This window comes from Oryctolagus cuniculus, chromosome 11, assembly GCF_051225735.1.
Source record: "Oryctolagus cuniculus isolate XC-2025 breed Fujian yellow rabbit chromosome 11, ASM5122573v1, whole genome shotgun sequence".
NCBI classification, from domain to species: domain Eukaryota; kingdom Metazoa; phylum Chordata; class Mammalia; order Lagomorpha; family Leporidae; genus Oryctolagus; species Oryctolagus cuniculus.
In genome coordinates, this window is record NC_142877.1 from 59,010,972 (window position 1) to 59,034,195 (window position 23,224).

At 54.8% G+C, this 23,224-nt stretch overlaps 3 protein-coding genes across 18 annotated transcripts in view; 2 read left to right on the top strand and 1 right to left on the bottom strand.

Annotated features, from left to right (window-relative positions):
• Window positions 1-7,090, bottom strand: part of RNF41 (ring finger protein 41) — a 29,743-nt gene extending 22,653 nt beyond the window's left edge. Inside the window, exons 1-2 of one of the 4 annotated variants that reach the window (XM_008256646.5) lie at window positions 6,920-7,090; window positions 3,778-3,958 (exon numbers count right to left, since the gene is read on the bottom strand). The gene's annotated coding sequence lies outside the window, so the exon portion shown is untranslated. Of the gene's footprint in view, window positions 1-3,777; window positions 3,959-6,505; window positions 6,752-6,919 lie in introns of those variants that run through there. The other 3 variants (XM_002711071.6, XM_008256645.5, XM_070052407.2) reach the window with 3 other exon arrangements.
• Window positions 7,091-9,116: 2,026 nt separating this feature from the next.
• NABP2 (nucleic acid binding protein 2) lies at window positions 9,117-16,972 on the top strand. Of its 6 annotated transcripts, none has more exons than XM_008256655.4 (7): window positions 9,117-9,267; window positions 9,646-9,748; window positions 10,117-10,255; window positions 10,373-10,444; window positions 10,623-10,704; window positions 10,796-10,859; window positions 16,487-16,972. In XM_008256655.4, the coding sequence occupies exons 2-7, from the start codon at window positions 9,670-9,672 to the stop codon at window positions 16,684-16,686; spliced, it is 636 nt and encodes a 211-aa protein (XP_008254877.1). In that variant the 5' UTR covers window positions 9,117-9,267; window positions 9,646-9,669; the 3' UTR covers window positions 16,687-16,972. The 6 variants fall into 6 exon arrangements, with proteins under 6 accessions (XP_008254877.1, XP_089164644.1, XP_002711118.1 ...); XM_002711072.4 differs by having other exon boundaries at window positions 9,160-9,548; XM_008256653.4 differs by having other exon boundaries at window positions 9,171-9,571.
• Window positions 16,973-17,123: 151 nt separating this feature from the next.
• Window positions 17,124-22,234, top strand: SLC39A5 (solute carrier family 39 member 5). Of its 8 annotated transcripts, none has more exons than XM_008256647.5 (12): window positions 17,124-17,226; window positions 17,887-17,922; window positions 18,079-18,430; window positions 18,858-19,041; window positions 19,580-19,742; window positions 19,896-20,065; window positions 20,313-20,453; window positions 20,828-20,924; window positions 21,013-21,183; window positions 21,349-21,429; window positions 21,532-21,729; window positions 21,961-22,234. In XM_008256647.5, exons 3-12 carry the CDS (start codon window positions 18,150-18,152, stop codon window positions 22,098-22,100), a joined length of 1,626 nt encoding a protein of 541 aa, XP_008254869.1. In that variant the 5' UTR covers window positions 17,124-17,226; window positions 17,887-17,922; window positions 18,079-18,149; the 3' UTR covers window positions 22,101-22,234. The 8 variants fall into 8 exon arrangements, 7 of the variants coding, with proteins under 7 accessions (XP_008254869.1, XP_017197427.1, XP_008254872.1 ...); XM_017341938.4 differs by having other exon boundaries at window positions 21,532-21,722; XM_089308507.1 differs by lacking the exon at window positions 17,124-17,226 and adding an exon at window positions 17,389-17,487.
• The last annotated feature ends 990 nt before the right edge of the window (window positions 22,235-23,224 follow it).

Here is a 23,224-nt window from a genome sequence, read left to right on the forward strand (position 1 = left end):
CAAGGATAAAACCACCACCGGCAACACTGGCATTTCATATGAGCTCCAATTCAAGCTCCGGCTGCTCCACTTCCGATCCAGCTCCCTCTAAAGGCCTGGGGAAGAAGCAGAAGATGGCCCAAGTACTTGGACCCCTGCACTCATGTGGGAGACCTGCAAGAAGTTCCCAGCCCAGGTTGCTGCAGCTATCTGGGGAGTGAACCAGCAGATGGAAGACCTCTCTCTTTCTGTCTCTCCTTCTAACTCTACCTTTCAAATAAATAAATAAATCTTTAAAACAGCTACAACAACCGAGCACTTGGGTCCCTGCAGCCCACATTGGGGACCCAAATACAGTTCTGGGCTCCTGGCTTCAGCCTAGCCCAGCCCCCACTGTTGTGAACATTTGGGAAATGAACCAGAGGGTGTTATCTCTATCTTTCCATCTTTCAAACAAAATGAAAACAAATAAAAATTACTAAGAAATACCAAGAAAAAATTCTGAAAATTTTCTAATGAGGTTTCTGGCGATCCTAAAACAAATGGCTAGGTATGTCCCTCATTAGTACGGAGAAGCTGAGAGATGTGGAAAACCACTGGCCAAGGTCAGGAGCTCCAAGTTTCCCACCACAAAGTCAGGGTGGCTAGGCATTGTTCTAAATCTAAATGGTTTCTTTCCTTTTTTTTTTTTTTTTTTTTTTTAAGATTGATTTTATTTTACTTGAAAGTCAGGGTTACACCAAGAGGAGAGGGGAGGGAGAGGGAGAGAGGGCGGGAGAGAGAGGCCGGCGCCACCGGCACCCTGAGGCGCTGGATTCTGTTCTGGTTGCTCCTCTTCCAGTCCAGCTCTCTGCTGTAGCCCAGGAAGGCAGTGGAGGATGGCCCAAGTCCTTGGGCCTTTCGCCTGCATGGGAGACCACAAGCACCTGGCTCCTGGCTTCGGATCAGTGCGGTGTGCCAGCCACAGCGGCCATTGAGGGGTGAACCAACGGAAAAGGAAGACCTTTCTGTCTCTCTCTCTCACTGTCCACTCTGCCTCTCCAAAAAAATAAATAAATAAGAGAGACAGAGAGGTCTTCCATCCAATGGTTCACTCCACAATTGGTTACAACAGCCAGAGCTAAGCCGATCCGAAGCCAGGAGCCAGGAGCCTCCTCCAGGTCTCCCACGTAGGAGGCCAAGGACTTGGGCCATCTTCTACTTCTATTCCAGGCCACAGCAGAGAGCTGGACAGGAAGTGGAGCAGCCAGGTCTCAAACTGGCGCCCACATGGGATGCCAGCACTTCAGGCCAGGGCATTAACTCACTGTGCCACAGCACCGGCCCCTAAAGTTTCTTTATACACCAGGAGGACCCCCACCCCCATTTTATCCAACTTCCTATAACTGCACCCTTTCAGGGTGTGGTCTCAATAATTTAGATTTCTAATCTGGTTAGGGTATTCCCTATTGTCATCTTTGGGAAACCAACACTGACAAAGTTACATACAAACCCAGGTGACAGCTCTGGACGGACAGGCAGGCTAATGCAGGCATTAGGCTCACCTGACCACTCCCAACCCCGCTGCAATTCCAAGCTGCACGCCTCACAAGAGTTCAGCTGCCACTGCCCTGCAGCAGAAGCTTGAATAATACTGAAGCTAGAGGGACGTCAAGAGTCACAGCCGGTGACCACAGCCACTGGAAGCAGCATTTCCTGGATATTCTCTTTGAGATGTGGGCTAGGGAAAGGTCTTGGGAAGTTTCATTCAAACTGGAGAGGAGCAGCACTGTGGTGTCCGTCAGGCTTTCTGGAGTTCTGCAAACCAAAGTTGAAGACTCCTCCCCAGCCTCCGATCCAAACCAGTACCTCTGCACCCTTAGCTCAGCCCTGTTACCCTGGGGCCTCTCTGCTCCTGGCCAGACTAATACAAGAATGCTGGAGCTTCCTCTGTCCATTTAACTTACTGATACGGTTATTTTGCATACTTTCTATACCGGAGAGAGGATTTCAAACCAGATTGTTCCTGAAGGACACTGCCCTCACTTACTCAGGGTTTCTTGAATCTATACGTACAGTTGTGTAAATAGTGCGCATTCATTCATGTTCTATACATGCTAGGAAAAATCACTCTAACCTGTGATTTATATTTTAGGACACAGGCATGCTGCCACCAATCACTGGTAAAAGCATTCTGGTGGAAATCAAGTGTAAGTGCTATACAATCTCCCTTCTATCAATTCTCTCCTCCATGGCCTGCGTACACAAAGACGCAAAGGGGAGAGGATTCTCCAGCTTCAATTACTTCAAACCACCACACAACTAGGGAAAGGGCCCCATGGCCAGCCCCTGTCTCAACAAACACAATTTGTAGGACGTTCAGTCTAGTCAAGAAATTTGGTGGCAAAGGATCGCACAGATGTCCCTACAAATTTTATCCTTTTATGTAGCAGTAGATAACAGCAGAATCCTTAGACTGAAATCACTTCCCCTCTTAGTGATCCAGTTTCCCCACTTCTGAGAGGAGGGAGTAGGGTACATGGCCTCAAAAGTTCTGTTTAATTCTAGAATACTGTGATCCATACTGACTTTGCCCATAGGGACCTGAAAAGTTAGACTTATTTGGTACATTTTAGTTGATTCAACTTACAGAAGAATCCGGAGGGCACATTCTTCAAGAATTCATCGAATGCTTAAGGTGAGGCTTACCAGCCTTCAAAACTAATGACTTCCCACTTGGTCATCAGCACGAGGAACTACCTGTGTGGTTGCCCCAAACCTCACCTCTGTCTCAAACACATATCCCCCCCCACTTTTTTTTTTTTAGATTTATTTGAAAGTCAGAATTACACAGAGAGAAGAGAGGCAGAAAGAGAGAGAGAGAGAGAGAGAGAGAGAGAGAGAGAGAGAGATCTTCCATCCGATGGTTCACTCCCCAATTGGCCGCAATAGCCGGAATTGTGCCAATGCGAAGCCAGGAGCCAGGAGCCTCTTCCGGGTCTCCTGCATGGGTGCAGGGGCCCAAGGACTTGGGCCATCCTCCACTGCTTTTCAAGGCCATAGCAGAGAGCTGGATCGGAAGAGGAGCAGCAGGGACTAGAACCGGCACCCACATGGGATGCCGGTGCTTCAGGCCAGGACGTTAATCTGTTGCGCCACAGTGCCGGCCCCCAACATATTCCTTTTGCTTGCAGTAGAAAAAACAATCCTTGCCCTCAATTGAGATGTAGGTTTGAGCCCAATGAGTACACAGGATAAACAAATAACATGACACAAAACTTACCAGGCAATTATCCATTATAGAAGTTGCCAATAAACGTGAGAAGGGCAGGCATTGGGGAGCAGGAGGTTAAGCCTCCACTTAGGATCTCCACAACCAATACTGGAGCACCATATTGGTTTGATTCCTGACTACTCTGTGCCCCCAATCCAGCTTCCTGCTAATGTGCCTGGGAGGCAGCAGGTGATGGCTCAAGTACTTGGGTCCCTGCCAGCTACATGGAAGACTCAGAGGGAGTTCCAGGATCCTGGCTTCAGTCTGGCCCCAGCTGTTATAGCCATCTGGGGAGTGAACCAGATGATGAAAGAGCTCGCTCTCTCTCTCTGTTACTGTGCTTTCCAAATTAATAAATCTTTAAGAGATAATAATAATAAATGTGACATATAACTCACATAAATGAGTACGATGGGGTGGGTTAATCACAGAAAGCTTTATGCAGAGAGGAGTATTGGGAATCAGGTTTTCCAGGGGCAGCAGGAACCCCAGCTGGCAGAGAAGAGGGCTGACACATGGAGCAGGATTCAGTCAAGACTCCTTACCTTCCAAGTGTTGGGGGCAGACTCCCTGTTCACCGGGCTCCGACCCCCTGATGCCTCCACTCAGTGCCACTCAGGAGATGCTCTGAGTAACCCATCTTGTTGGCTATTCGACTGAGGCTTCCTTCCTGGTGACAGGCTCCATTGCCAGGGGGACGGATGTGATGTCACAACCAGGAACACTCTATTAATAGGAACAAGGAGGAGAAACTTGAGTCAGGAGAGCTACCTCCACTTGGCAGTGAGACCGGACAGACGAGGAGGTGAAGTCAGGCCGCTGGGGAGGCGATGACTCCAGCAAGGACCACAGGTTTCAGTGCTAAGCATACGTGGCTGCTCTCTAAGGAGAGAGACCACTGTCCAAGGAATCACTCACAGGGTTCAGTAGATTCACACAGAGCTGGTAGGGGACAGGAAAGCACAAAAGAAAGGGAGAGAAGAGGAAATGCTGCAGACAGAAACGATTCTTTTATTCAGCACACACTACAAGTAATATCAGTAATTCCAAATCTATAGCTCCACAATACATATACCCAAATACCTTATGGTATTATGTTTTTATTTCTTTATGTTTTTATGTTCCCCAAATGCTTTCATGCAATTTATTTCATGTAAACACAATGCTGGCCTTATTTTCCATATTAAAAATACTATTTATTGGGGCCAGCGCCATGGCACAGGTTAATACTCTGCCTGTGACACCAGCATCCCATATGAGTGCCGGTTCTAGTCCCGGTTGCTCCTCTTCCAATCCAGCTCTCTGCTATGGCCTGGGAAAGCAGCAGAAGATGACCCAAGTGCTTGGACCCCTGCACCTACGTGAGAGACCTGAAAGAACCACCTGGCTCCTGGCTTCGGATCGGTGCAGCTCCGGGCGTTGAGGCCATTTGGGGAGTGAACTAATGGAAAGAAGACCTTTCTGTCTCTCCCTCTCACTATCTGTAACTCTACCTCTCAAATAAATAAAAAAATCTTTAAAAAATTATTTATTCTCCACAATAAAAATAATACTTCCTAAAGACATGCTCAACAATGTTGGTACAGGAGTAATTTTTTTTTTTTAGATTATTTATTTGAAATGCAGTGAAGTGGGGAGGGTAGAGAGATCTTCCATCCACTGGTTCACTCCCCAGATGGGCAAGGCTGGGCCAGCCTGAAGACAGGAGCCCCCAACTCCACCCTGGTTTCCCACATGGCTGGCAGGGACCCAAGTACTTGGACCATCATCCTCTGCTGCTTTCCCAGGTGCACTAGCAGGGAGCTGGATTAGAAGTGGAACATCTGGAACTCTAACCAGCACTGCAATACGGGATGCCAGTGAGTTCAGAACCCAATCCAAGTCTCCTACACAGGAGGGTGTAGTGCGTCTTTCACTTTAACAACACCCCATTTCTCAGCACACTGGCACATGCTCCTGAATCTCAAGATTTGTTTCCAGGAACCAGTGCTGTCGGCTATGCTCTCTCCTCGTGATGGCTTCCACGTTCAGAAGGCAAACAGCTGCTCATGCTGGGAGAGACGACCCTACCTCAGTGCCCCCTTGGTCAGAACAAGAGGAGCTTTTACACCAGAGCAGGGGGTCAGCAGTCAGGAGACTCCTGTATGACCCTAAAGCCACGTGACCCTTCGGTGGTTTTCAGTTTCTTCAACTGTCAGGCAGGGGGAAAGGCACCTGCCTTATCTGCCTCCTTTACTGTCAGGGCTTGGTGGGAGAGAAGAACTGTGAACACCTTCATCACACTGCTACTGAGGGCTGGGAGGGGACATCGGAAACAAATCTGTTCCATCTCTTCAGTTACTGGGAACTGGGGCAGCTCCAAGGTCCAGTGGACAACACAGGGTAATGAGGCTACTGCACCAGCGGCCAGCCCGTCCATCGCCAACCGGGGGAAGACCAGCAGCCAGCAAAGGTATCAGCTTCTAGACCTATTATCAAACTAAAACCACTTCACGCTGACTGCCCATCACACGTCAGTCTCAAGGAATACAGGCCTCGGTCATAGCCACGTTTGCTATTAGCGAAATGAAGCCTGCTTCTTAACGGGGAATGCCTCAGTCCTGCTCCTTGCTCCTGAAGGAGCTCCAGAAGAAGTTCCCTGCTCCTTCTGCCCCCCTCACTCCCCACTTTTCCTGGGTCCTGGATGGCGGAAGGCTTTCCGGTGTGCAAAGCCTACAAGAGGGCCGGGCTGCAAACCACTGGCAAGGATGTGAGGAATGCGAGATTCCTTCATGGAGGGGTGGGAGGGGAAGAGGAGCGGAAAAGCATGAAAGGGAAGAGACAAGGCTGCCAAACACAAGGCACGGGAGAGAAGCCAAGCTATGGCGCTTCGAGGGCGGAGGTTCAGGTTCCGCCGGCCCCGGCGAAGCTCTGGCTGGCCCCGGAATGGTCCCGTCGTCCCCTCGGGGACCACCGCTGCCCATTTAAACAGCAAGTTGCTCCCCCGCCCTTCCGCCTCCTCCAGCCGGCCCGGGCCCCCTCCTGCAAGGTTCCCCAGCACATATCCACGCTGGCCTCTTCCAGGGATCCTTTCCCGACAACCCGACCTCCGGAGCCCCCTTCACACTCCGACTCTTCCCCAGCGCTGCGCCCTTCCTCCATTTCTCATTTTCCCGCCAGTCCCTTCTCCTGAACCCCAATATCTCCAACCCTCGCCCCAATACCCCCGGGACATCGCCCCCTCCCCTCCCACACCCTTTTCTAGGGGGAAGCCCGCGCAGGCGCAGTACGCACCGCCCTGGACGCGGTCTGGACTCGCCGTACCCAAGCCTGGCTGGAGCTGAGGCCGCACAGGCTACCGAACAGCCCTGGTGCCCAGCCCCAGCCTTTCCCCGGAGGGGGAAGGGGAAGGGGAAGGAGGGGGAAGAAGGTTCCGACCACTCGTCGCTGCCTCAGACGGATCCTTTGCCCTGCCCACCGCTGCTACGCAACCCGAGCGGAAGCTCGTCACCAAACCCCGCCTCCTTGTTTAACTGAGACGGGCACTGGAGGCCACGCGCGGCCAACGAGGTGGGACGCGGGCTAGCCGGGCTTCCGCTCCAGGCCGGAAGTCTTTGTGATCCCAGCCGGGACTGTATAGCCAGTTTGGAGGGGGAACTCTATGGTCTTCCTGGCGTGAGCGTCGGGGCTGAGGCCGAAGATTCCTACCTTGGGAGGCGACGCTTTGCCGTGGAGGGACGCACGTGACTTGTTCCCTGGAGCGGATGCGGAGGGGTGCCGTCCGGGCCGGCCCCTCTCGCGCTTCCAGAGCCGTGGTCAGCGCCGTGGAGCCTCCCGACCCTATGACTCAGAGTCATGGGAATGGATACTGCCGCGAACAAGGCGGCCGCGGGTGGGGAGCGGGGGCGGGTCCGGCCGCGAAGCTTTGATCTGGAGATGCTCAAGCGGTTGCCCGCCTCTCCGCCAGCCACACTCGTGCCATTTCCACTCTGGGACCCCTTGAAGCACCTAGGGGGAAGAAAACGCCCCCTCTGCCCGGGCTGTCGTTTGATCTCCTTAGGCCTCAGCACTACGAACGAGGGTGTGGGCACGAGGGACGTGAAGGGGAAGCCCAAAGCGCTCTCCGGGAAAGTAGATGAGTTGGGCCAGCCACGGCATTACAGTTACTCCACCTCTTAGGCTAATCTGGCACTCAAGTGGCATTTGCTATGGATATTCGCTAAGTAACTGGCAATGCGCACTTTGTCTTCATGCATTTGGCGTATACACTACAGTACAGGAACTATCTACCTTTTGTTGGCCATCTGGCAGGTCCCAAAGGAAACTAAAGGTTCTGAGCTTTTCCATCCTGGGGAGCATGGTGGGGCGGGCCGAGGAGGACTGACTCCGATCTAGTGAGGCGACTGCAGTTGGAACTAAGGGAGGGACTAATGCAAATGCTGTCTTTGCCCAGGGTTCCCTTTCTTACAAAGGGGGTAAGTCTGCCAGTTTCTGTCTCTGGAATGCCATCCCCCCCCCCAAAAAAAAAGTCCCTGACCAAGGTGGGCAGTGAATTAAAGGTGAGGACCCCAAATCCAGAATAAAGAGGCTTAAAGCGGTGGGAGAGGAGGAGCCAACTGGTACTGCGTTTTATATTTGCTTTCTCATTTGTAAAATGGACTTGCATATGCAAAGATTGCTGGGACAGGGTTGTGCTGTAGAGGATTAAGCCGCTGCCTGCAATGCCAGCATTCTGTTGGGTGCTGGTTCATGTCTGGGCTGCTCCACTTTCCACCCAGTTCCCTGCTAATGTTGTTGGAAAAAACAGTGGAAGGTGGTCCAAGTGCCTGGGCACCTGCTCCCACTCATATGGGGAGACCCAGATGAAGCTCCTGGCTCCTGGCTTCAGCCTGGCCCAACTCCAACTGTTGCAGCCATTTTGGGGAGGGAACCAATGGATGGAAGATAGCCCCCCCTATCATTTTTTAAAAAAATTGCCACAGAAGGTGGGCATCATGGCACAGTGGGGTAAACCAACCTGGCATCTAAAAACAGAATGCTGATTGGAGACCCAGCTGCTCCTCTTCTGATCCAGCTCTCTGCTAATGTGCCTGGGGAAGACAGCCTTGGTGCTTGAGCCCCTGCTGCCCACATGGGAGACCCTGATGGAGTTCAAGGCTTTTGCTGAGACCACCTCAGCCATTTGACCATTTGTGGAGTGAACCAGTGGATGAAGTGCACTCTCTCTCTCCACTGCATCTCTCCTTTACCTTTCAAGGAAATAAACAGGAAAGGGGCCAGCATTGTGGCTTAGCGAGTTAAAGCCACCACCTACAATGCTGGCATCCCATGGATGTGCCAGTTTGACTCCCAGCTGCACCACTTCCCATCCAGCTCCTTGCCAATGGCCTGGGAAAAGCAATAGAAGATGGCCCAAGTGTTTAGGCCCCTGCCACCCACGTGGGAGTCCCCGGTGAAGCTCCCAGCTCCTGGCTTCGGGCTGTTGCAGCCATTTGGGGAGCAAACCAGGGGATAGATGATTTTCATCTCTCCCTCTTTCTCTGTAACTCTTTCAAATAAATACATCTTTAAAAAATAAATTTAGAAAGTTAAAAAAGAATTTTCCAGTAAAGAAATGAAGCACTGAGCCTGGATTCAGTCTGCCGGACTCCCAAGCCCTTGGTCCTTTTCCCACTGTATCAACCCTTGGAGAGAAAATTTTAAGAACCTAAAAGCGTCCCTCCAGCTAAGTAAAGGAAAACGAACATACGGCGCCCCCTGGTGGTCGATCTTTCCCCTTGCACAGGCAACCATATCTCTTGAGGCTCCTTTAACAGCTGAAGTCCACCCCCTTCTTAGCGCGAGAGCCTCGGATCGCGATTGGCTGGGCGGGAGACGGCGGCGGGACACGGGGTGCACCCTCGCTGTGCTGATTGGCCGGCCGGCGAGGTCCCGCCGTGGAAACTTCCGGGCGTGTCACCCTCCCGCGTTCCACCCGGCGGCATCCGGCGGCCGCGGGCCCTGTGGCTCCCCCTGCGGGCGGCTCAGCGGCGTTCGCAGTCGGGCCTGCTGGCTGGGTGGGTGGCGGGCAGTGGCTGGGGGAGGGAATGGGCCGAATCCCGGGGTGTCCGGATGAGGGTTCGGGAAGGGTCGGCGAGTGAAAGTCCATTCCCCGGCCGCTGCACGGGGTTCCCTCTCCCCGTCTCCGTCGGCTCCCCGGCTTCAGGGGTGGAGAGTGAAAGAGCATCCCGGCAGGGGGCCTTCCAGCTCTGCCGGACGCCTGAATTCTGATCCTGTAGTTGGCGGGATCCCCACCCCGAGGAAGTCTGATTCTAACCTTTTTGGAAGGCTTGCAGAGGTAGAGGCTGCCTAGGGTGATAGGTAGGCCCTGGGAAGTGGAGCATGGGTGCCAGGGCTCCGAGCGCGGAGCCTTCATCCCCTGTTCCCCCTTGCAGTGGGGGTGCCGAGGCTCGGGCAGCATGACGACGGAGACCTTCGTGAAGGATATAAAGCCCGGACTCAAGAATCTGAACCTCATCTTCATTGTGCTGGAGACAGGTGGCTTTGTGGGCGCCGCGGGGTCCACGGAGGGCGTGGGGGAGGGGAGCCCCCGCCGCCTGTGTTCCTAACTCGCTCCCGAGACACCAGGCTCTGCCCGTCTCTCCCTTGGACCTCGGCACAGAGCTGCAGTCGGGCATAGGATAGGTAGCACCCTCGCCAGGTCCATTTCCACTCAGAGCCCTCTCCATGGTGCTGGCCCCCTTCCCTCCCAGCCCTCTCAGCCCCTCCTGCCATAGGGACTTGGGGGCTTCTGTTCGTACCTCTTGTCCCTCACCCCACAGATATGCCGATCCCGTCTCTGGTACCTCCACCACCCTCACCTGTATGACCGTCTTCCCACACCCCCGGTTATTTGCTCCCCTCAGGCCGAGTGACCAAGACGAAGGACGGGCACGAGGTTCGGACCTGCAAGGTGGCAGACAAAACGGGCAGCATCAACATCTCTGTGTGGGACGACGTGGGTAACCTGATCCAGCCCGGGGACATTATCCGACTCACCAAGGGGTAGGAGGACCGTTAACGCCGGGCTACACAGGGGCAGCTGTGGCCGAGGGGAGTGGGGCCGACAGCCCCTGTAGCCCTCTGAGTCCCCCTCGGTTCCTGCTGGTTTTGCCCCCACAGGTACGCGTCAGTGTTCAAAGGTTGTTTGACGCTGTACACGGGCCGTGGGGGTGACCTGCAGAAGATTGGAGAGTAAGTGCTTGTCTTGGAGACTGGGAGGAAGGAATGCCAGCCCAGGGGGGACAGTTAGGGCTTGCGAGGGAGCAGCATATGGGGGCACGGTCCGCAGCCTGTACCTGGACGTCTCTGAGGCCTTGGGCAGCGGTCCCGAGGCTAGATCGGAACCGTCAGCTGCGTTCTCACCTTGCAGATTCTGTATGGTTTATTCTGAGGTTCCGAACTTCAGCGAGCCAAACCCAGAGTACAGCACCCAGCAGGCACCCAACAAGGCAGTGAGTGCCGTGGCCGAGATGCCGGGGAAGAAGGGTGGGTGAGGCCAGTGGGGGGGAGGCCAGAGTCTGAGGATGTGGTGTGTGCCTGCAGGTGCAGAATGACAGTAGCCCCACAGCTCCCCAGCCTGCCGGCGGACCCCCTGCCTCTTCCCCAGGTAACTCTGTTCCCCTCCATCTGCTTGTCCCCCCAGCTTCCTGGCAGCACCCCCCGCTCCGTCTGAAAATATGCATTTTCCTTATCTCCTTTCCAAATCTCTTCTGTCAATATATTCATTATAAATCCCCCAATTTCTGGTACCTTTTGCAAGCCCCTATGGGATGCCTGCATCAGCTGTCAGAGTGCCTGGGTCAAGCCCCACCCACTCTGCTTCTGATCCAGCTCCCACTGACGCACCCGGGAGGAAACAGGTGATGGTTCAGTTACCTGAGTCTCTGCCACTCAGAGGTGGGAGGCTGAGGTGCCGTTCCAGGCTCCCAGCTCCAGCCTGGCCCAGCCCTAGCTCCTGTGGGCATTTGGGGAGTGAACCAATGGATGGAAGAGCTCCCTGTCTCTGTGCTTCTCTCTGTATGTCTGCCTCTTAAATAACTAAGCAAACACAAATCAGAAAAGAAGGTAAGTTGGGGCAGGCCTGTGGCACAGCTGTTAAGATGCCACTTGGGGGGCCGGCGTTGAGGCATGCCAGGTTATGATACTGCCTGCGATGTCAGCATCCCATATGAGTGCTGGTTCAAGTCCCGGCTGCTCGACTTCAGATCCAGCTTGCTGCTAAAGTGCCTGGAGAAAGCAGGAGAGGGTGGCCAGAGTGCTTGGGCCCCTGCCATCCATGCGGGAGCCTCAGATGGAGTTTCTGGCTCCTGCTTTCAGCCTGGCGCAGGCCATAGCAGCCATCTGGGGAGTGAACCAGTGGATGGAGGATCTTTCTCTCTCTCCCTCTTTGTCTCTAACAGTTAATGCTTTAGGATATTGTCTATTGCTGATAGAATTGCTGTAGTGCCCTTGCTTAAAGACAAGAGTTTCAAACTTACTGTTGAAATAAACCCATCTGTCCATTAAATAAATAAATTAAAAAAAAAAACAAAAAACAAACCAAGGATGCCAGTTGGGATGCTCATGTCCCACAATGGAGTGCCTGGGTGAGAGTCCCAGCTCCAGTTCTCTTTTGGGGGTACAGTTAGAGAGGGAGAGGGTGATTGAGCCTCAGACCAACTCAAACCTGCACTCATGGGATCCTGGCATCACAGGCAGTGGGCCCCTGCAGCTCCACTTCTGATTCCAGCTCCCTCCTAACCTATGTACCCTGGGGGCTAGTGTTGTTAAGCTGCCGCCTGCAGCAGCAACGTCCCGTATCTGAGTGGCCAGCGCAAGTCTTGGCTGCTGTGATTCCCATCCAGCTCCCTGCTAACGTGCCTGTGTGTGGGCCCTGCCACCCATGTGGGAGACCTGGATGAAGCTCCTGGGTCCTGGCTTCGGCCTGGTCCAACCCTGGCTATTACAGCCGTTTGGGGAGTGAACCAACAAATAGGAGACCTTTCTCTTCTCTCTCTCTCTCCTGCTCTCTATCACTCTTTCAAATAAATCTAAAAAAAAAAAAAAAGTGCACCCTGTGTGGAAATAGGTGAAGGCCCAGGTACTTGGGTCCCTGCCACCCACATGGGAGACTTGGACTGAGTTTTGAGTTCCGGGCTCCTTGCTTCAGTTTGGCCCAGCCGTGGCCATTGTAGACATTTGTGGAGTGAACCAGTATGTGGAAGATCTCTGTCTGCCTCTCTGCCTTTCAAAATTCTTAAATAATTAATTAATTACAAATCCTTGAAAAAAATGTTGAGATACATGCATGTAAGAGGTCGTTAATTTCATGGGAGGTGCATATTATGAAAAGACTGTGCATGGATTTCCAAACTTTCTTGTGCCAAAATAAACTTATCTTAATTCCGTTTCCCACAAACTGCGACGACGTCTGGTATAGATTTAAATATCTTATTATAGTGTGCACTTAAATATATAGTGATGCATCACTTGATGGCAGCATATTCTGAGGCATGTGTCATCAGGTGAGATTTTTGTTGTGGGAGCAGACAGCTAGAGATAGACAGCTCCCCAAATGCCTGCAGAGGCTGGGAATGAGCCAGGGAAAAGCTGGGAGCAAGGAACTCAATCCAGGTTTCCCACCTGGGTGGAAGGCACCCAACTACTTGAGCCATCACTGCTGCCTCCCAGGGTCTGCGTTAACAGGAAGCTGGGATCAGAAGCAGAGCTGGGCTGGCGCCACGGCTCAATAGGCTAATCCTCCACCTTGCGGCGCCAGCACATCGGGTTCTAGTCCTGGTCGGGGTGCCGGATTCTGTCCCGGTTGCCCCTCTTCCAGGCCAGCTCTCTGCTGTGGCCTGGGAGTGCAGTGGAGGATGGCCCAAGTGCTTGGGCCCTGCACCCCATGGGAGACCAGGAGAAGCACCTGGCTCCTGCCATCGGATTAGCGTAGTGCGCAGCCGCAGCGGCCATTGTGGGGTGAACCAACAGAAAAGGAAGACCTTTCTCTCTGTCTCTCTCTCTCACTGTCCACTCTGCCTGTCAAAAAAAAAAAAAAAAAGGTAGAGCTGAGACTCAAACCCAGCTACTCTGATGTGGGGTGTGGGATGTGGGTGTCTTACCTGGCACACCAGCCCAAGCTCCTCTCCTAAAACATTTTTAAACTGGTTTTTAAAATTGTTTAATTTTTTTTTTTTTTTTTTTGGAAACGTAAACACACACATCGGCCTAGGCTGCACGGGGTCAGGGCATCACTGTCACTGCCTTGCACCTCCACATCCTGTCCCATTGGAGGTCCTTGGTGACCGTGCACATATGGAGCTGTCACCTCCTGTGACAGCAATGCCGCCTTCTTCTTCTTCTTTTTTTTTTTTTAATTTATTTGAAAGGCAGAGTTCCAGAGAGAGGTAGAGACAGAGACAGAAACAGAGAGAGAGAGAGAGGTCTTCCATCCACTGGTTCACTCTCCAAATGACCACAACAGCTGGAGCTGAGCTGAACCAAAGCCAAGAGCTTCTTCCACATCTCCCACGTACATGCAGGGTCTCAAGCACTTGGGCCATCTTCTGCTGCTCTCCTAGGTGCATTAGCAGCGAGCTGGATCAGAAGTGGAGCAGCCGGGCCTTGAACTGGTGCCCAAATGGGATGCTGGTGCTGCAGGCAGGGCTTTAACCCACTGTGCCACAGTGCCGGCCCCAGCACTGCCTTCTTGACACTTCCTGAAGGACCTGCCTGAGGCTGGTGTCCAGTTAACTTGTTTTTATATGTAGGAATACACTCTAATGCTAAAATGTGTAGTGTAGGAAATGCATAAATGTAACATGGTTGCTTATTATATCAAATAATATGTCTTAGATATAACTGTACTGTGTTGCCACTCATTTATATATATAGATGCATATGTAGAGTGTTTTCGTTTTCTGGGGCATCACTATAAGCACATCAGTAATGCATTGTGCTATGATGTTACCATGGCTACATTATCACTAGGCAATAGAAATTTATCAGCTCCATTATAATCTTAAGGGACCACCATTATATATGTGGTCTGTTGTTGGCCAAAATGTCAACAGGCAGCAACGGACTGTATGGATTTCTTACTGGTTCTGGCTTTCTGAGAACCCAGGGTGATAAAACAAAATAACAATGTTTAATTCCACTACAAAAATTCACTTTTGCCTGCAACACCAGCATCCCATATGGGGGCCAGTTCGAGTCCTGGCTGTTCCACAATTTTTTTTAAAGATTTATTTATTTGAATGGCAGAATTAGAGAGAGGCAAAGGCAGACAGAGTGGTCTTCCATCGGCTGGTTCCCAAATGGCCACAACTGCTGGAGCTGGGCCAATCCAAAGCCAGGAGCCAGGAGCTTCTTCTGGTTCTCCCACCTGGGTGTAGGGGCCCGAGCACTTATGCCATCTTCTGCTGCTTTCCCAGGGGCATTAGCAGGGAGCTGGATTGGAAGTGGAGCAGCCAGGACTGGAACTGGTGCCCACTGGGATGCCGGCGCTGCAGATGGTGGCTTTACCCACTATGCCACAATGTGGGCCCCTGCTTCTCCACCTTTAAAATAACTTTTGGTAAAAGAGATTAAAAAAAAAAGAGATTTTCTTTTTTTTTTCTTTTTTTTTTTTTTGACAGGCAGAGTGGACAGTGAGAGAGAGAGACAGAGAGAAAGGTCTTCCTTTGCCGTTGGTTCACCCTCCAATGGCCGCCGCGGCCGGCACGCTGCGGCCGGCGCACCGCGCTGATCCGATGGCAGGAGCCAGGAGCCAGGTGCTTTTCCTGGTCTCCCATGGGGTGCAGGGCCCAAGCACCTGGGCCATCCTCCACTGCACTCCCTGGCCACAGCAGAGAGCTGGCCTGGAAGAGGGGCAACCGGGACAGAATCCGGCGCCCCGATCGGGACTAGAACCCGGTGTGCCGGCGCCGCTAGGCGGAGGATTAGCCTAGTGAGCCGCGGCGCCGGCCCATTTTATTTATTTGAAAAGAGGAGAAAGAGGGATCTTCCAAATGGCTTCCCAAATGGCTCATTCCCCAAATGGTTCACTCCCCAAATGGCTGCAACAGCCAGGGCTGTGCCACACCGGAGCCAGGAGCTCTTTCCAAGTCTCCCACATGGGTACGAGGACCCAAGCACTTGGGCCATCTTCTACTGCCCTCCCAGGCATATTAGCAGGGAGCTGGATCGGAAGTGGAACAGCCGGGACTTGAACCTGCACCCATATGGATGCTGTCATTGCAGGTGCAGCTGTAACCACTACACCACAGTGCTGGTCCTATAAAGGGGAATTTTAAAAAAAATGTATTTATCTTGGGGCCAGTGCTGTGGCGCAGCAGGTTAAAGCCCTGGTCTGAAGTGCTGGCATCCCGTATGGGTGCCGGTTCTAGTCCTGGCTGCTCCTCTTCTTCAGCTCTCTGCTATGGCCTGAGAAAGCAGTGGAAGATGGCCCAAGTCCTTGGGCCTCTGCACCCACATGGGAGACCCAGAAGAAGCTCCTGGTTTTGGATCAGCACAGCTCCAGCCATTGTGGCCAATCGGGGAGTGAACCAGCGGATGGAAGACCTCTCTGTCTCTACCTCTCTGTGTAATTCTTTCAAATAAATAAAATAAATCTTTATATATATATGTATGTATGTGTATATATATATATATATATATATATATATATTCATTTGAAAGGCAGAGTGACAGACATGGAGAGAAAAAGATCTTCCATCTGCTGGTTCACTGCATTGGCCAGTACTGGACCAGGCCTGAGCCAGGAGCCAGGAACTCCATTCAGCTTTCCCACATGGGTGGCATGGATTCAAGTACTTAAGCCATCTGCTGGTGCTTCCCAGGCACATTAGCAAAAAGTAGATCAGGAAGTGGAGCAGCCAGGACTCGAACCAGTGCCCAGATGTGGGATGGTGGTGTCACAAGCAGCGGCTTAACCCACAAACCACAACGCCCGCCGTAAAGGGGCATTTTGTCAAATGTCCTTGAACCTAGAACTAAACAGCTCATTCTAAGTCTGATTCCCAAGATGGATAAGAGAAAAAATATACCATGGTTCATGGAGTTACTTCCAAAAGGATTCTCTGAGTTTTCTCTGGGGCTCCATTCATACTCGCCACCCGCATTCCTGGGCACTTAGCACAGCTGGCATGAGCGTGCAGTCATGCATGGGGAAGACTGTCCTGCTCTGGCGGGGCGCGGAGCTCACTCACCCCTGAACTCTAATGCCTATGTTTCTTCTCCTCCCAACACTAGCCTCTGAGAACCAGAACGGCAATGGACTGAGTGCCCCCTCAGGTCCCAGTGGTGGGCCGCACCCCCCTCACACTCCGTCCCACCCCCCCAGCACCCGAATCACCCGAAGCCAGCCCAATCACACACCTGCCGGCACTCCCGGCCCCTCCAGCAACCCCGTCAGTAATGGCAAAGAAACCCGGAGGAGCAGCAAGAGATAGCAAGACACTCTTCCCTTCCTGCCACCCACCGTGATCCCAGCATCTGCAGCAGAACCAGAGAGCCGTCCCCTGGGCTGCTGGCCTTGGCATGGGCGGGGTGTTTCAGCCACTGAATGTCACTGCAGGGCTGGTGAGCAGTGGCCGTAACCACCTGAAGCCCTAATGTCCCCTGTCTGCTGGGGTGCAGGCCCTCCCTGCGTGGAACCCACAATCAGTCTGTTTCTGGTGTCACTGTCCCAGGGGTGCTCACTGAAACCCCTCTGACCTAATAAAGGCCACCACGCTATACTGCACTCCTTTGCCTTCTGTGGGAAAAGGAACTGATTAGCAGCTGGGCATTCAGGAACACAGGGTTTCCCTTGGAGGCGGAGGGGAGCTGGGTTACAGGCAAGGAGCCACAAGGTGAATCAGGCCTGCCCCTTTAAGGCACTGTCCCTCCCCTGCCCCCTCCCTGCAGGTGACCCTTGCCCGCCCGCCCCGCCTGCACTGGAAGGCTGGGTCCCCCTTGCTCTGGGCGTGCCTGCTGCCTCCCGCTGCCAGGTAATGCCAACCTCGACCCCCTCGTCCCAATCAGACTTTGCTCCACGTCAGACATCTGAGGGGAGCCCACATACGCAGCTCCTCTCCCCACAGGGCCTCCCTTTTCTGGGTCATGAATTTCCAGAGCACTGGCTCCTCCTTTTGCTGGGCTGGGGAACTTCGTGTCTCTTCCCCCTCTCCGGAGCTTAGGGACACCTGGGCCCAGCTTCCCCAGGGAATTCAGGGATGGGGTTGGAGAGGAAGTCCAGTGCCAGATGCAAGGTAGGTAGGGTAGGAATCTGCATGTATGCAGGAAAAGACTAATCTGGTGCTAACTGGCATGGAGGCGGGGTGAAAATTACGGGGACAAAAACCTCATTGGGCCCAGGGTCTTAGCCATGTGGCTTTCCCAGAGGCAGAGGGCAGCGCCCCCCTCACGCTCAGGGGCCCAGCGGACTGGCCTTTGACCCCCACCCCAGAGACCAGTGAACCATTAACTCCTTTCCACTTGAACCTTCCCACACTGGCTCCACCCAGCCTCACCCAAAGGCAGGTGGGCTAGGAAGAGGGGCCGCGTCCATCTCTGCATGACGTGGCCTCTGCTCCGCCTGGACATCTGGGCACAAGGAGGCTGAGCCTGGGTTCCCCCTCCTTCACGCCGGAACCTCTTAATATCCACAGCAAGGCCGACGTCACTACTCTCCCGGTGCGAGTGGGGTGAGACTCTGGGCATTGGAGATCTGAAGGGCGTGCTTGTGGGAACGGGGAGAGCTGTGGAGGAGCTGGCAGTGGAGAGGGAAGAAGGCAAGGGTGGGGGCAGGTGCAAGGAGTGACGTCCCCCAGCGTCACCCCCTGGCCCCCTTGTTTTTCTAGGGCACAGTCCTCAGGATGTTCCGGGGGGAATAGACGCTGGAACCGGAGCCTGCAGCCCATCCCCCTCAGTGATGGGGCCCCCTGGGAGTCACCTGCTGGCTGCTCTGTGTGTGGGGGTGGTCTCAGGCTGGGTAGGGGGCTCAGTCCCCAACCTGGGTCCTGCGGAGCAGGAGCAGAACCATTACCTCACCCAGCTGTTTGGCCTCTATGGAGAGAATGGGACGCTGACCGCAGGGGGCCTAGGACGCCTTCTCCACAGCCTGGGGCTAGGCCGAGTTCAGGGGCTTCGCCTGGGACACCATGGGCCTCCCGGCCGGGTGGCACCCCCAGCTGGAGACAATTCCACACACAGGTATTGACCCCCGCCTCCAAATGCCACAGCCCCCAACTTGGCAGGGCTTAGCCCAGTCTCCAACTGTCCAGTCCTGGCTGCCTGAGAGCCTTGGAGTTACACATTCTCCAGAACCCATCTCCTCTGTGTCCCTCATGACCCCTCTTGCCGCCTTCTAATTGTCTTCTTCCAAGCCCCTGGCCCTTTAAATTCTTCACCCTTAGTCCCAAGGCTCCATGTCTCCCAGCTGAGCTGGCTCCAAGGCTCCATGTCTCCCAGCTGAGCTGGCTCCCGGTTTTCAGCATTTTTAGCTGTCCGCCGTTTGTTTTCTCGCACTCCTACAACCCTCCCATAAATGAACAATTCTCAGACCTCCTGGGGAGCCTGTTCTGGGGGGTTCCTGAGAGCACATGGATGAGTCTGACTGCTATCCCATCATCCCTTCCAGGTCGCAGGAGCCCGAGCTGAGTGTGGACGTCTGGGCAGGGATGCCCCTGGGTCCCTCAGGGTGGGGTGACCCAAAGGAGTCCAAGGACCCCCACCTGGTCCCAGGAGCAGCCCCCTCGGGCCTGGACCTCTTTCACAGGCTTCTGATGCTAGACCACTCGCTGGCTGACCATCTGAATGAGGATGTGAGTCGAGATTTCTAGAGAAAGGAAGGAGCTGTGGGATTAGATGGCCTAAAATATTTAAAGAGTCAGCAACAGTATAGTTATTTAAAAAACAAACAACCAAAAGCCAATCCCAGCATAGTCTTGGGGTATGTCATTCTAGAAGTGAAATAGGTTCCTCCTGCACTCAGAGCAGGTGCACCCACCCCCAGGGCTCCAAGACCCAGTTTAGAGACCACACTTGGCAAAACAGAGGATCCAGAGAGCAGCCCAGGGTAGGACGCAGGGATGGTTGCCTGGAGAGACCTGTGGGGAGTGGATGGCCGTCTTCATACAGAAAGATAGCAAACTTGCTCCACACACATCAAAGAGCAGACAAGGCTGCCAGGCCCTGAACACATGAACACGTGACGGGGCTAGGAGGGCTCTAGTGGCCCCGCAAGCTCCATCACCACATCAGTGAAATGATCACGGTCCCCACAGTGGAAGGACAGGCTTTAAATATCTGCGTCATGTTCCAAGGATTCCCAGTGCGTGACCCTCTGCTCAACCCCCTCAGTGTCTGAATGGCTCCCAGCTGCTGGTCAATTTTGGTCTGAGCCCCGCTGCTCCTCTGACTCCTCATCAGTTTGCTCTGCTGTGCCCAGCTCTGCTTTATCAGATTGACAGCCGCGTCTGCACCCAAGCCCCAGCCCCAACACCCTCGGCGGATCTACTGTCTGGTCAGTGGGTGAGAGTGGGTGGGCAGCACCCTGAGTCTTGGGGAAGAATGGGCCCCACTGGGGTCCCCATCTCCTCACAGCACACCCCTGCCCTAGCTTGCCTCTGGGCCTCTCCCTGCAGCCCTGGCCTAACCCAGGCCCTGGCTCTCCCAGCCCTGCTTCACAGTGGCCTGGCAGTCCTGCTGCTCAGCCTCCCTGCTCCCCTCTCCCTGCTGCTGCTGCGGCTCCTGGGACCTCGTCTGTTGCGGCCCCTGCTCGGCTTCCTGGGGGCCCTGGCCGTGGGCACTCTTTGTGGGGATGCACTGCTACACCTGCTGCCACATGTACGTGAGGACCCTTCCTGTACCCCTGCCTCCAGTGGCAGCTGGCCATGGATCCGAGGGATTCCCAGCCACAGGACGGGGCCCCTCCCCCCGTCACTCCCACATCCCCCCTCACCAGCCCTTGGCTTTGACCCTCAGCTGCCTTGGGGCAGGGTGGAAGTGATGGCCTGCCACCTCCCATGTGGAAGGGGTGTCTGTGTGTGTGGCCGGCGCAGGGGCTTCCAGGGGCTTCTCTGACCTCCGTCAGGCACGAGGAGGGTGGCACACAGGAGCTGGTGGGCGCCCAGAGGAGGACCTGGGTCCAGGGCTGTCAGTGCTGGGAGGCCTGCTCCTGCTCTTCGTGCTGGAGAACATGCTAGGGATTTTGCGGCACCGAGGACTCAAGACAGTGAGTGACACCCTTTTCTCCTCTTCCTGCAGAGACCAGAGTCCTAGCTAAGAACTGACCAAACAAGCCAGGAGGCGAGGGTCAGTGTGTGCTCTTGGTCCTCTGATGTGTGTGTGACTGTGCAGCAACCAACAGGGTGGGTAGGGGCTCCTTTGTATAGAGTCAGGACTTCTGGCCAAATGGCCTCCTCTCCCAAGTTCAAGTCAACAAGACACAGGCAGATCCCAACCTGAGAAGAGGGCAGAGATCAAAGAACATCCCCAGGTGCCAGAGGTGGGACAACCAGGTGTTCGTTCACCCAGCTGGTGGCTGGGTCCCCCCTGTGTGCCCGGCTCTGCTGCTTCCTCCACCAGGAGGGTTACCTCCTGTTTCAGAGATGCTGCAGGCCAAGGCGGAGGGATGTCAGAGCACCACACCTGGACCCAGAAGATGGCTGTGGGAGGGCCCTTCAGCCCCTACAGGCAGCTCCAGGTAACTCCAGGAAGAAATGCAGGGTGCCCTCCAGCTCCCGGTCCTCACAGACAGCCACCAACACCTGTCCTCATCCTTCTCCCTGCAGAGCCAGGGGCTCAGGGCCAGAGGGAGCGGGACAGCCAGCCCTCAGCAGCCCCGGCCCCCATCGGGCACCAAGGCCACAGCCACGGGTGCCAGGGTGGCAGTGGCGCCAGTATCACGTGGATGGTCCTCCTGGGAGATGGTCTGCACAACCTCACTGACGGGCTGGCCATAGGTGTGAGGGGAGGGAGTGGCGGGAGGCAGGGCCCAGGGGAGGCCGGGGCTCCTGGTTGTCGGCTGGAGCCAAGAAAAGGCTGCCAGGAAGAGCAGGACGAGAGGACCAGAGTGGGAATGCAGACACCCCTTCTGACCTGATGACCTCCGATCCCGCCAATCCCAGGGGCTGCCTTCTCTGATGGCTTCTCCAGTGGCCTCAGCACCACCCTCGCAGTCTTCTGCCATGAGTTGCCCCACGAACTTGGTAGGAATGCACAAGTGGGGTGGAAGGAGAGACCCCCCCAAGGGGGAGAGGGGCAGCGCTGGCTGGCTCATTCCCTCGCACGCTGTCCTCTTTCTCCTGCAGGTGACTTTGCAATGCTGCTCCGGGCAGGGCTGTCTTTTCGGCGGCTGCTGCTGCTGAGCCTCGTTTCTGGAGCCCTAGGACTAGGGGGTGCAGCCCTGGGGGTGGGGCTCAGCTTGGGCCCTGTCCCCCTCACTCCCTGGGTGTTTGGGGTCACTGCCGGGGTCTTCCTCTATGTGGCACTCGTGGACATGGTGAGAGGTGTGGGGTAGGGCAGAGAAACCAAGGGAAGTGGGGAGGGGGCGGAGTGGAAGATGGGGAATCATCAGTCCCCCACCTCAACTGAGCACAGGGTCCTAGCAGGGTGTGGACCACAAGCCCCTAAGAGAAACAAGGGCCTGAAGTGTTGGGGTGGGGGGCTGCTGCCCCTCTTCTCATGCTGAGAGGCCAAAGGCAAGGTCAGCAGTCTGACTTAGTCTTCTTTCCTTCCAGCTCCCGGTCCTGCTGCGCCCTCCCGAGCCCCTTCCTACACACCACGTGCTCCTGCAGGGGCTGGGGCTGCTGCTGGGGGGCAGCCTCATGCTCACCATAGCCTTGCTGGAGGAGCAGCTATTGCCCCTGGTCTCTGGTGACTGACGGGGGGGATGGGTGGGGGGCCAGTGGGAAGGGGTCCAGGCTGCCCCTCCTTCCCCCCAGCCACAGGAATGGAGGCGGGACACAGGGCCAGTAGGAGCAACAGGATTTTAATAAACAGAACCCATCCCAAAGCCATGACTACGACAGTTGTACTTGCACCAAAACAGCATAGAAAACCAGGTTGTGGTGGGAGGGCTTGAAGCAGGTTAGGGGAGGACATGAGCAGGGGCCTGGAGGGTGCAGGGTACATCAGTCTGCGGGAGAGCATTGTGCTTTAGCCCAGGGAGGAGGGGGAGAGGAGGGGCGAATGCACCGAGGTCCCCACTTGTTCCTGCTGTCCTCAGCACCCTGGGGCTGCAGGCATCTGGGCAGATCTGCCCTTTATTGCTGCCCACCAGCATTCAACACCCCCGACCCCAGCACTAGCACCACAGGTGGATCCGGGGCAGGGATAAGGGCAGGAGTGGGAACAACATTGCTTAGAAAGATTCAACTAGAACCAGTGACTTGTGCTCAGTTCTCTTTACTTCCTACAACCGAGTACATGGGTCACAGGTGGAGGGTGCGGCAGGACACGAGCGTGCCCCTCTGTGCCCCCAGCACACACCTGCACACAGGACGGTGGTGTCTGCAGCATCACAGGTCATGCAGGGCGTGGGGAAGGGGAGGTTCACACACACATAGATGCCCACAGCGGGTACCAGACAGAGAACACCCCTGAATATACACAGCTGTACATGGGGACCCCCCCAGGTCCCCCCCAACCCTCTCCCCTGTCTTGCCATCCCCTAGGCAGGGGAACTGTATTGCTTTGAGAGAGCCACCCTGGGGGCTGCTCTGCCAGGCACCCCCTTCCCATCCCCCCCAATTTTGGCACATCTGCAAGACACACGGCAGCGAGAGTAGGCACCTCCCCGCCAGGCTTCTGGAGCTTGGAGCTGGGGAAGGGGGCAGGAGACTTCATCCTCCATCTTTCCTTTAGCCCTTCCCGAACCCCTGCCAAACCCACTCCAGCTGGAACCCACCCCACCCCCTAACACACACATACAAAGCTGAGTTATCCAAGAATACGAAGGGAACAAGGAGATTGTCCGGGATGGGAGCGGAGGTGGGGGGAGGG

What these genes read in the sequence shown, in the direction of transcription:
- NABP2 (XM_008256655.4), top strand. Translation starts at nt 9,670, where the DNA reads ATGACGACGGAGACCTTCGTGAAGGATATAAAGCCCGGACTCAAGAAT. An exon ending in CTTCATTGTGCTGGAGACAG is followed by an intron (nt 9,749 to 10,116) that starts GTGGCTTTGTGG and finishes TGCTCCCCTCAG; the next exon opens with GCCGAGTGACCAAGACGAAG. An exon ending in ACCCCCTGCCTCTTCCCCAG is followed by an intron (nt 10,860 to 16,486) that starts GTAACTCTGTTC and finishes TCCCAACACTAG; the next exon opens with CCTCTGAGAACCAGAACGGC.
- SLC39A5 (XM_089308507.1), top strand. An exon ending in GGAGACAATTCCACACACAG is followed by an intron (nt 18,431 to 18,857) that starts GTATTGACCCCC and finishes CATCCCTTCCAG; the next exon opens with GTCGCAGGAGCCCGAGCTGA. An exon ending in CTCGGCGGATCTACTGTCTG is followed by an intron (nt 19,743 to 19,895) that starts GTCAGTGGGTGA and finishes TGGCTCTCCCAG; the next exon opens with CCCTGCTTCACAGTGGCCTG.